At 48.3% G+C, this 12401-nt stretch overlaps 1 protein-coding gene across 7 annotated transcripts in view; it reads right to left on the reverse strand.

The window, feature by feature from the left end:
- Positions 1–237: 237 nt before the first annotated feature.
- Tango2 (transport and golgi organization 2 homolog) overlaps positions 238–12401 on the reverse strand; it is a 47311-nt gene continuing 35147 nt past the window's right edge. For 6 of the 7 annotated variants that reach the window (XM_031363353.1, XM_031363352.1, XM_031363354.1 and 3 more), the window contains exons 4-9: positions 10770–10889; positions 9549–9663; positions 6623–6693; positions 3363–3516; positions 2046–2150; positions 238–961 (exon numbers count right to left, since the gene is read on the reverse strand). In XM_031363353.1, the coding sequence (XP_031219213.1) occupies positions 841–961; positions 2046–2150; positions 3363–3516; positions 6623–6693; positions 9549–9663; positions 10770–10889 (686 nt within the window). In that variant the 3' untranslated portion in view covers positions 238–840. The remainder of the gene's footprint in view (positions 962–2045; positions 2151–3362; positions 3517–6622; positions 6694–9548; positions 9664–10769; positions 10890–12401) is intronic. The other variant, XM_031363356.1, reaches the window with a different exon arrangement.

Below are 12401 nucleotides of genomic sequence, written 5' to 3' on the forward strand. Positions count from 1 at the left end.
TTTGATGAGAACTTGGAAATATCCTAACAATGAAGACTGGACTTGACCTAAGAAACTCAATGCCCCTATCAGTAGTAAGTAGCCAAAAGAGGTCCATGCCCCCCGCTCTCTGCTCTAACCATCTTTCTCTCATCTACTGTTGGGAAGTTGAAAGGGATCAGGGTACAATAAGGATAGAAGGGAGTAAAAGATATAAGAACCCAATAAAATAGTTTTTTTAAAAAAAGCCAACACTCATTACAACCTTAAAATTTTATTATCACTGTGCACATTCAAGTTCACATTCCTATGGTGTACGGTTTTTAACAAGGGCAATAGGAGATGGCAGGGGCTGGTTAAGATGGTCTTGCTCAGAACCCACAATCCTGGGCAAGCAGGGGTCTAAGAGATCCCGGGGTCCACACTACAAGACTGAGAAAATGCACACAGGGTCCTTGTACATGCAGAACCACTGAACACACATGAGCATGAAATACAGGATCTCCAGTTTCTATAAAAAGTCTGCTTTTGTTACCTGTTCAGGGATGAGACCCTCTGGCCAAACGTGTGAGGTGAGAGGCATACTCCTGCTCATCAGTCAGGTGCACACAGTGATGGTGGGGTTGAGCAAGAGGTCTGTGCGTTCACATATGGCATACCCAGGCCTGACTCAGACCTAGTATTTAACTCTGTCATTCTCCATTGACAAAGAGAAACCCTGAGCTGAGTATGAGGACACAGATCAGAACAACCTGGTCCTAGAGATGCTGGCTGAGCCACAGATATGCAGGGTGGCCATGAAAGGTTCCTTCCTGTCCATGCTGGCCCTTGATGAACAGCATCCTAGGAACCTGGCAGGGGCTAACTCTGTAGTGTGAACTCATAGGTGTTGGTCTCCCAGCGGGAGGTGTCTTTGTCCAGCATGCTTCGTTCAGTGAAGGTCACATGGCCATCTGCATCCACAAGGATGATGGTGTTGGTTCTGAAAGAAAGCATCCTTTAGCCCCAGCCCCACCTTTCACAACCATGGCTGGGACCAGACCTGAGGTAGGAATGGTATCCATCACACCCAGGGCCTGAGCTAGCCGCTCAGCTCTGGCATCAGGTGGGCTATTTAAATAATAGCCTCAACTCTGAGGACATGAGGAGTTCATCAGAGCCATCTGGGCCCCTGGCCAACACAGACTGGGAGAGTCCTATTGCTACTGCTCTGAAACACTTCAGCTTGGCCTGACCTTGTTCTATAGCAAGACCCATTTCACAGGCAGGGTGGTAGTAGCGCACTCCTTTAATCCCAGCATTCAGGAGGCAGAGGCAGGTGAATCTCTGAGTTGGAGGCCAGCCTGGTTTACATAGCAAATTCCTGGATGGCCAGGTCTACACAGAGACACTCTCTCTCTTGAAAAACCAAAAAGGAAAAAAAGAAAGGACCAATTTACCACATTCCTTACGGGGCGGTCACTGATCCCACTGACAGTACACCAGGCTCCCAGATACCTGGCCATGTCTAAATGCTCAAGAACAAGAAGTTAAGCTCTCAACTGCTTGCGGTACATGATCTGTTCACATAGAGATATCCCATATCTCCTTCTTCCTCCACTGGCCCAGGCTAGGTCAGCTGTCTCACTTGCTTCTTTCTTCTAGCCCATCATAGAGTAGGTTCTCATGTGTGAGCTCCTGCCCTTCAGAATGGCTGGCACACATAGGAAAGACCAGCTCATAGCTGCCATCCAGCATGTAATCACAGGCTCTGGAAAATCAGTGCCAGGTATCTACCAACCAATATCTGCCAGCAGAAACATCCCAAATGCCATCTCTTGCTTCTATAGGTGAGGCAGCCAGAAGCCCACCTATGACACAATGGCAGCTTCAGGAGGCCAGTGCTCTGACACACCTGACCTATGCATGGGCATGTTACCTATAGGGTCTTGATCAACCTACAGTTAAGTCTGAAGAGACACTCTGGAATATACTGAATCAGGGGCCGTGCCTAGCCATGGCCAGCTATGTTGTAGGGGGACACTCAATGGGAAGTGAATGTGCCCAGGAGTCCCAACCCTGATCACCTGGTGCCATAGGTGTCACAGCGGACACACACGGCTGCATATTTGCTCAGCATCGGCTGTATATACTCCTGGCCCTGGTCCTCAATGGCTGGGTCTGGCAGCTGTCTAGAAGAATAGAGGGCCAGAGAAGCTGTTAGTCCCTACTGCCTGTCTGTAGCTTATGTATAGGGGGACCCCTATATGCCATGCTAGCTGCCTAAGATTCCCGAGGAGCCCTAGAGAGAGAAACCATGGGCTTATTTATAACTTTCCTACTTGGCTCCTTCTAATTTGTCACCCTTCCACTCCAACAAACCTAGGCATCCAAATGGCACATACGCTCTCTATTGTGTCTTAATGGTACCCTGTGGGCATCTGTCCATACACAAGAGCCCCCTGAAACTCTGAGACTCACCAACCAGCACAACTTGTACCGTGGCTATAGTTATCAATAAGAAAAGTCAAGAGCCATAATTGGCCTGCTCAAGTGATTGGGGACCATGTGGGCACATGGCTCAGCAAAGTCCAGCACAGCCTCTCACGAGGGAATCTGATACTGAGGCTGGAGAATGATGCTATGGTTCAAGGTCCATAGTATTGGAGAGGAGGGAGTACACAGGGGTCAAGGCAGTCCTCACCCTGTGGAGGATGGCAGCATGGTGGGGAGGGTGGGGCTACTCTGGATCATCTGGGCAGAAAGTGTCCAAGCTTAGATGAGAATGGGAAGATGCATGGGACAAGATGCATTTATCCCTGTGAAGGGATAAATGCCGGCATAGTGGACATCAGGACTCTTGGCTTGGATGGCTAAGGCCCAAGGGTCCAGAGTCTGAGGGTGCTCCATGAAAAAGGCCATGGGCATGGAAGAGTGTGTGTGTGTGTATGTGTGTGGGGGTCTGCTCCTTCCAGGGATAGGTGTGTCTTTGCCTACTGTTTAGCTCCAAGGTCACTGGAGACAGGGCATAGCAAATAATGTCAAACCCTAGGCCTGTTCTGATTGGCTTCTGGATTCTTTGGCTCTTCTCCCTAAGGATTGCTGAGCAGCTAGAACCTTCTAGAACATAACACTGGCTCTCCTTGTAGAGAGGGAGGCCAGATCTCAGAGAATGTCAAGTCTCCCAGAGCACAGGGCCCTGGCTACACTGTCTCTCACTATCCGGGGCCCCATTGGAAACCCTGACTGCTTCCCCAAGAGGAAGAAGGAGCATGTCAGGGAAAGCACTCCTCAGCCCTACCTGAGCCAATCTGCTTGCCTTCACAGACCTTGAAGGTAGCGGAGCCTGCCTTCTTCCCTGCCCTAGACCAGTGTGGCCGCCCCAGAGGGTCTTGCTCACTTACGCCTCCTCGTTGTTGAGGATGTCCAGGAGCTGGCTGACAAGGGCGTCCTTAGGGAGTGCCTCGCTCTGCTCCACGGCTTCCATGAAGAGTTGCTTGCCATAGCACAGCTTCTTCCAGGGCGTCTCCAGCAGGGCATTGCTTAGCCCGTAGGTTCCTATAGGAAGAAGGTCAACCTGGCCATGCAGAGGCCATGGGTGGCTGGGGTAGATGGCTCACAGTCAAGCATCCTAAACAAGGCACCAGTAGAAGGCAGTTCTGATGTAGGTCCAGCCGAGAACCTAGAACAACACCCGGCTCTGCTGGAGCCCCCTAGGTGAAGAGGCTGTCAGCTCTAATGGCACTGCTTTTTCTTTCTGGACTAGTTTTGGGAGACCACTCCATAATGGAGCTGGGAGATTCACAAAGGATGGAGTTGGACCTGACCTCACACCCTATGCAAAAATTACCTCCAAGCCAGAAAGATGGCTCAGTAGGTAAAGGCACCTGCCACCAAGCCCAATGACCTGAGTTCAAGCTCTGGGACCTACGTGGTGGAAGCAGAGAACTGACTCCTGCAAGTTTGTCCTCTGACCTCCACATGCAAACTGAGGCATGGGCACACAGGCATGTACATGCACACACACACAAATGCACAACAGAGAGAAAGGTTTGAGGCAAGTTTGTTTACATGAAACCTATCTCCAAAAACCACTTTAGGGTCAAATGTGGTCACATGTATCTATAATCCCAGAACTCAGGAGGCTGATGCAAGATTTGGCAGGTTTGAGGTCAGCCTGTGTAGCAAGCTTCAGGTCAACCTGGGCTGAGTGAGACTGTGTCCCAATGTGAGCGCATGTGCTAGTGCATGCACACGTATGCAAACAGTAAACACTTTTGTAAAAGAAAAAGCTTCATGACCCAGTGAGCAATGATTTATTAAGTAAGACAACACAAGCATATCAACAAGATAAATGGGACTTCATATAAAGTTAAAGTTGTGCATTTAAAAAATGTGCCAAAGAAGTTAAGTAAAGCACAAAATGGGAAAGGATTTCTGCAAGTTAGATATCTGATGAGATTTGTAGATTATAGATGGAACTTTTACAAGACAAAAAGAGAACAAAATTTTCAGATGGACAGATCATACCTGTCCATCATTCCCAGCCATCATACCTGTCCAGCATTCAGAAGGAGGCAGTGGGAGAGTCAGAAGCTCAATGTCACCCTTGGATATACTGAGTTTGACTCTGGCTAGCCTGGGATACATGAACCCCTAGCCCTTCTCCAAAAAAGGGAGAGAGAGGTAGTGCTACTGATGCCAAAGGTAGCGAGCCCTGCCTAGCAGGCCAGAGGCCTTTGCTTTGATTCACTAGCACCTCGGGTTGGGGAGGCGGGTAACAAAGGCCTAGGGATGTAGCTTAGTGATACACTATATGCTCAGCATGTTTAAAGGCCTAGGTCCCCTCTCTAGAACCCTGTCCCCCTGAAGAGAGAGAACAGCAAGTCTTGGTAGGATCTCAGGAAACAGGAACCTTTGTAAACTTCTGGTAGAAGTGTAAAATGGTACAGATGCTTTGGCAAACCATGTTTGCCAAACACCCAGAGGTCTGGGTGTTTACTAAGAGTATGTTCAGTAGGTGTAAGAGTATAGGTTCAAATCTCAACAATAGAAAAAAGGGAAGTGGATAAAGATCAAGTAGGGGCAGGCTCAGGAATAAATCATAATGTAGATGGGAAGAAATTGTCCTAGAAAATAAGCTCCTGTCAGGGAGTCTTCCACTCTGGGGAATTGCAGGCCTTATTATGCCCCAGCTTCCAGCTGCTCTCCCAGAGGCCTCTGGGCCACTTGAGATTGGGATGGTATGAGACAGACTCCTGAGATACAAATCCCCTTCAATGGATCTGCAGACCCCAAGGAGCTGGAAAAAAAAAATGGCTCTGCAGCAAACAGAGAGGGAAGACCTGGCTAGAGATGACCCCAAATAACTGCCTACACTCTGGACTTCAAGTCAAGCACCAGCTGGTTCTTGGGGGTGCTACTGGACCTGTTCTGGGGCTTGCACAAAAAGGGGAGCACAGCCAGGCAGTGGTGGTGCATGCCTTTAATCCCAGCGCTTGGGAGGCAGAGGCAGGGGGATTTCTGAGTTCAAGGCCAGCCTGGTCTACAGAGTGAGTTCCAGGACAGCCAGGGCTACACAGAGAAACCCTGTCTTGAAACCAAAAAAAAAAAAAAAAAAAAGGAGCATGTACAGCACCAAGGGCACTGAGGGTATCATAGCCAGAGTACCCACAGCTGGCAGAGAGCCCCTTGTGTAGGAGAGCTAGTGGGATGGACTAGAACCAATACTTTGGTGTGGGCTGCTTGTTCTAGGATCTCACCAGCCCATGACATCCTGGGCTGGACATAACCCAGTAAATGGGGAGGAGCTCTGGAGCCCCCTAGCCTACCCAGGGCTCAAACATCCCCAGGCAGTCATGAAAAGCTGGAAATCAGTGTTGATATAAACCTGTGTTATAAGTTCTGGTATGCAGCAAGCCAGGATCACAGGCTCTACCATTTTCCCTGGAACTAGTAACACAGGCAGGAGAGGACTATCCAGCTTTCCTGGGGGCTCCTCCCTTCCTCCCTTAAGTTCCACTTGGAACAGAGCATTTTGGGCCTCCCATTGCTCCTCACTGGGCAGCAGTGACATGTGTCCTGCAGCCTTAGCAACCTGTGCCACCTGCCTAAGAAAGGCTTCCCGACTTGGAGATGGGTTACAAATGAAAACTGTTACACAGAGGTGGGATATAGATGTTGTTGAGAACACTGACTCTTTCCCAGGGGTAGGGATACTATATATGAACCAACGGCTCAGTTGTAGGCACCCAAGTCAGACCCAAGATGTTACCAGCAAGGACTGTCCACAGGCTGTGAATAGAGAAAGCAGCTGACCCCAGGTTAGTTCACTCGGTGCTGTGCTGGACTCCAAGAATGCTGTTACCCCGGGGGGACTTGCTCATTCTTTTTTTTTTTGTTTTTTTTTAAGATTTATTTATTTATTATATGTAAGTACACTGTAACTGTTTTCAGACACACCAGAAGAGGGCATCCGAACTCATTATGGATGGTTGTGAGCTACCATGTGGTTGCTGGGATTTGAACTCATGATCTTCAGAAGAGCAGTCAATGCTCTTAACCGGCTGAGCCATCTCTCCAGCCCGACTTGCTCATTCTTACCACAAAGTATTCCCAACATAGGAGCAGTCCCCACCCTGTCTAGACACCAAAGCAGGCTCACCTGGTGCCAAAACAATAGGCTCAGGCTCTCCCCGGTTTCCATAGTAGCAAACAACATCTCCTTTTGCTGTGCTGTGAACAGAAGTCAAAAGCCAGAGAAAGTCAGATGGGAGTCATAAGCACCCTCTGTTCCCAGCACTGCCCAGTGATCTCATGGCCCTGCTGCTAGCCTGGGCTGGTGTCTAGCACAAAGACAATGGCCTACTTCAGCTCAGCTCAGGGCCTGGAAAGCTAGGCCAGAGACACCAGGCCCTGTCCAGCCTTACGGGTATACTTCCGGCTCCCTGTGGAACCAGTGAGGAGAAAGCAGAACGTTCCTCATACTTCTCTAAATATTCTATGGTTGGATCGGTGGTGACAACTGCATCAAGGTGGTTTGAAGGTGCTGGGCTTAGGGAGTGGCACTATTAGGAGGTGTGGCCTTGTTGCAGGCAGTCTGTTACTGTGGGGGTGGGATCTTGTCCTGAGACAACCACTCCCTTAATTTGTTTATCTCCTTGGGCAGAGGATTTAGCTCCACTGCACTTCCTGGTGTCCCTTTAATACTTGAACCATACCATTTTGTATTTTCCTTTCTTAGCTTGCTACACTTGACCAAAGTGCTCTTCATGAGGGTAAACCAGAGGAAAAAGTCTATCTAAACTTGGTTAAGACTTCCTTTTTTTGTTTTTGTTTTTGTTTTTCAAGACAAGGTTTCTCTGTGTATCCCTGGCTGTCCTGGAACTCACTTTGTAGACCAGGCTGGCCTTGAACTCAGAAATCTGCCTGCCTCTGTCTCCCAAGTGCTGGGATTAAAGGTGTTCGCCACTTTTAAGATGTTTAGCTAATACATTTTGGAGATATTGTTTAGGAGGGGTTGTTCTGTTTTGTTTTTTTAATTTATTTTTTGTGTAGGATTCATGGTATTGAGTACTTATTTTGGGGTCCCTGTCATCCTTGCTATGGACAGACAAGGGAAATGCCAGTCCAGAGACAACTATGACCAGGACAAATCTCTGCTGTAGGTCTTGGTTTCTTTTTGTTGTCTCTGTTGTTGTTTTTAAAGATTTGTTATTTTTGATTGTGTTGTGTATGGGTGCTTGTGAATGCCAGACACTAGGATCCCCTGGAGCTAGAGTTGCAGGAGCCATTTGACATGGGTGCTGGGAACTGAACTCTAATCCTCTGCAAAAGCTGTATGCACTCTGAGCCATCTCTGCAGCCCTAGGACTTAGTTACTTGTTTTGAAACAAGGTCTCACTGTTTGGTCCTAGCTGGCCTGCAACTCTTTATGTAGACCAACTGTCTTTGAATCCACTGAGATCTGCCTGTCTCTGAGTCTCAGGTGCTGGGATTAAATGTGTGCTTCATCATGCCCAGCTTAGAACCTTGGCTTGTCAGTACCAAACTGATATCCTGCAGCCTCAGCCAAGGCAATAGCAGCCTGATTTGTGGCATTACTCTTTAGCTAGCCTCTGACCCTGCAGTGTCTTCAACAAGGAAGGCTATTCAGATTTCCAGAGGCCCAACTGCAGAAGCCACTGTGTGTCTGCTCAGAGTAAACAGCAGCCTGGCTTCCAGCTGTTCGACATAGCTACTGAGTTCCAGCGTGTACCAGTAGCCATACTCTAATTTCTCGGGGCTGGATCAAACACACATGGAACTATTATGGGAAATGCATGCACAGTTCCATGTTTGGAGAGGAGGGCAAGCATAGGTTTATGGCCTCTAGGAACCCCCAAAATGAGAAGGGAGGATGACACCCTGCCGCTCCAGCTCCCACTCTGGGCTTTCTTCCTGTGACCACTGCACCTCACTCAGCTTCCACATTGATCCAATCTACCCATGTAGTCTAGGAATGACACAGGGCACAGCATACACAATGGACATTCAAAACACACTGAGCTACAGGCATGCTTTCTCTTTTTCTCTTCCAGCTCTCCTGTCTCCCTCCTTGGGACCAGTGAACTTCCCCAGAGCGGTTTCCCAATAAACCTGCCTTTATGCAGAGAATAACTAGGCGGTGGTGGCACACGCCTTTGATCCCAGCACTTAGGATGCAGAGGCAGATGGATTTCTGTGTTCAAGGCCAGCCTGGTCTACAGAGTGAGTTCCAGGGCAGCCAGGGCTACACAGAGAAACCCTGTCTCAAAAAACAAAAAAACAAACAAAGAAAGAAACAAAAATGCCCTTCTGGACTCTCCGGGGCTAGAGAGATGGTTCAGTGGTTAAGAGCACTGATTGCTTTTCCAGGGGTCCTGAGTTCAATTCCCAGCAACCACATGTATCTCACAGCCATCTATAATGAGATCTGATGCCCTCTTCTGGTGTGTCTGAAGACAGCGATGTACTCACATAAAATAAATAAATAAATCTAAAAACACACACACACACACACACACACACACACACACACACACACACACTGAGCCTCGGGCTCATCTAAGGACCTACCCCAATCCCCTGGTAGGAGGCAGTCAGGACAGACACCTTGATACAGATTGACAGCAGCCTCCCTCAGGAGGAAGCTCATAACATTCACTGACATCAGGGATAAAATGGAGATAAAGACATTTACCTCCCACAAAAGGCTAAGCATGTAAAACATGTGTTCCTACAGACATACCACCAACATGAGAACCACCTGGGAGTTCCTGGGCCTGGTGAGGACAGACTGCCTGTTGTGAAGCATCCCCACAAGAGGGATGATGCCCAGCTGCAGTCACCCCAAGCCAGAGGCTCTTCAGTCTCAGCACTGCAGTTCTCACTGTAGGGAACCAGTAATCTTTACATCCCTATTGTCAGTCAGCAGGTCTGAGGCAGCTTAGGCCCTTGGATGCTTGCCAAATACCCCTTAATTGAAGTCCTGGGAAAGGGAACCAAGCTGACTGGGGCACGGAGCTATAGCTATAGAAGTGTTAAAGGCCGAGTTACCAAAGCAAACCTACCTCAGGTCAGCGGCTATGAGGTTGAAGCCATTGTACAGGTGGCCCTCTGTAGAGACCTTCTTCAGGTAGGACAGGCTGTCCATGTCACTGGTCAGAAAGTGAGATACAAGTTCACCTGTGGGCAGGGCACACATATCAATGGCCAAGACAGCAGACATAAACGTCTGTCCCAGGGAAGACTGAAGTAGGGCCTCTGGGGAGGACATAGGAAGAGGGGTTCCACTGGGACCCCAACATCTGGAGTCAGCCATACTTTGATAACTGGATTATTATGGAGAACGCCTTTAAAAATACCTTCTAGGCCTGGGTGGTGGTGGGGGCATGCCTTTGATCCCACAACTTAGGAGGTAGAGGCAGGTGGATCTCTGAGTTTGGGGCCAGCCTGGTGTGCACAGGGAGACCCAGGGCAGCCAAGGCTACACAGAGAAACCCTGTCTAGAGGGGAAAAACCATATATATATATGAGACAGATCTCAATATTAAAACCCTTGTCTAGCTTGCTTGATGCCCTGGGTTCAATCTCAACATGGTGGAATGAACAGATAAAACTCTGAAGGTCCTGAGTTCAAATCCCAGCAACCACATGGTGGCTCACAACCATCCATAATGAGATTTGATGTCCTCTTCTGGTGTGTCTGAAATAGCAACAGTGTACTCACATTCCCAGTGGTTGCTGGGAATTTAACTCATGATCTCTGGAGGGGCAGTCAGTGCTCTTACTACAGAGCCATCTCTCCAGCTTAAAAAGAAATCTCTTTTAAAAATAAAAAGAAGCTGGGCAGTGGTGGCGCACGCCTTTAATCCCAGCACTTGGGAGGCAAAGACAGGCGGATTTCTGAGTTCGAGGCCAGCCAGGACTACACAGAGAAACCCTGTCTCGAAAAAACAAAAACAAAAAAACAAAAAAAGAAAAAGAAAAAGAAAGCTGAAACTCAACAGGCAGGGGACAATCATACAGTGGTTAGGGAGTCATAAGCCTGAAGGACAATGCCTGGTATAATCACATTGGCAATATTTGGCCATCTCTTCTTCCTGTCACTGTTGTGAGAGGCATGGAGGTGTGGGGCCCACCAGCAAAACCCTGGCAAGGTGCTTTTCTTCCTTCCCCATTGTACCAAGACCTGTTCACTTCCATTACTCTGCTAGTCTTACCTAAGCTCCTCCCCAGTGTGTCTTGGCTTTGCCCTACCTAGGTCCCACTTGATTCCATTGATCCCATACCTCTACCACGGGCGTCTGGCTCTTGTCGGGGCTGTAGGTAGTTGGTGAGCGCCCCCAGCTTCCCACGTGTGCTGATGCCCAGCCATGTTCCTCCTGCCTTGCCTTCCTCCATGTCGAGCCCTACAGTAGATGACAACATTACCAGCAGCCAAGCTCCTTGATGGGCCCCACTGGTACTCTCTTGCTCAGTCCTCAAGAGGCATGTTCCACAGCTCTGCCAGGACACACAGATCTTCATAGGGTAGATGCTGCTGCCACTAGGCCCCATACTGGGTTGTCCAAGCCCAGTGAGACATAGGAGAGGAGCTGGGAGGTATGGCTCAGGAATGTGTATGTGTGAGAGAGAACTTAGACAACAGGAGGTGTCCCAGCCAGACAATTAGGCCACTGTACTCAAGTCTGAGTAAAAAGTGTCATTAAGATGCCATGTGAGGAAGTCCTTGTTTGCATGAGCGTGCATGTGTAATATGAATGTGTTATTTGTATACTTGTGTTTGTATGTGTACCTGTGTATGAGTGGGAGCTACAGGAAAGACAGCAGGTATCTTGTCACTCTACACCTCACCCTTTATAACACTTTTGTTGTTGTTGGTGGTGGTGTTTTTTTTGTTTGTTTGTTTGTTTTCAAGACAGGGTTTCTCTGTATAGTCCTGGCTGTCCTGGAACTCACTCTGTAGACCAGACTGGCCTCGAACTCAGAAATCTGCCTGCCTCTGCCTTCCAAGTGCTGGAATTAAAGGAGTGCACCACCAGTGCTCTGGCCTGGAGGTTTTAATAGAAAAAATGCCATGGCTTTGGGGAGGAACAGGGTTCCTGAGCAGCCTAGGTCCCACTTGATTCCATTCAAAGAACAAACCAAAAAATATTTATTTGTTAAAAATAGTGTTCTGCTCACCAAAAAGTACCAAGGAAATTAGTTGGCAGCCCATTTATCCATCAAAAGACTTATATCCAGAATTCATAAAAACAAAAACAAAAAACCCTACAAATCAATAATTGAAAAATAAATGAACTCTCGCTGCCTGGTCAAGCAACAGAGTAGGGATTTCCTTTCCCACCTAAACCCACCAAAAATAAACCTTATGAGAACATGGACATGTTCTCTAACCCTAGGAGTCAGAAGGCAGAAGCAGCAAGCTGCAGACCAGTCAGAAACACACAGTAAGGCCAAGGTGGCCTGGCAAGACAGATCAGTGGGTAATGGCACTTGCTGCCACGCCTGATGTTTGACTCCCATGGCAGAAGTGAGAGTGTACACACACACACACACACACACACACACACACACACACACACCCCTACACTAAATAAATAAAGTGAAAGTGAAGAAACTGGGTATGGTGGCACATGCCTTCCCACCTTCCACCACTCAAGAAGCAGAGGCAGGGGATCTGAGTTTGAGGTCAGTCAGGGCTATATAGAGAACTCATTTCATGGTTGGATGAATGGAAGGAAAAAAAGTAAGAAGGACCAACAAAAACACAAAGGGAACTTGTAAGATAAAAAGTTATCCTGATGGGGCTGGAGAGATGGCTTAGAGGTTAAGAGCACTGACTGCTCTTCTAGAGGTCCTGAGTTCAATTCCCAGCGACCACATGGTGGCTCACAACCATCTGTAATGGGATCTGATGC

Source organism: Mastomys coucha, unplaced genomic scaffold, assembly GCF_008632895.1.
Source record: "Mastomys coucha isolate ucsf_1 unplaced genomic scaffold, UCSF_Mcou_1 pScaffold12, whole genome shotgun sequence".
Lineage (NCBI taxonomy): Eukaryota > Metazoa > Chordata > Mammalia > Rodentia > Muridae > Mastomys > Mastomys coucha.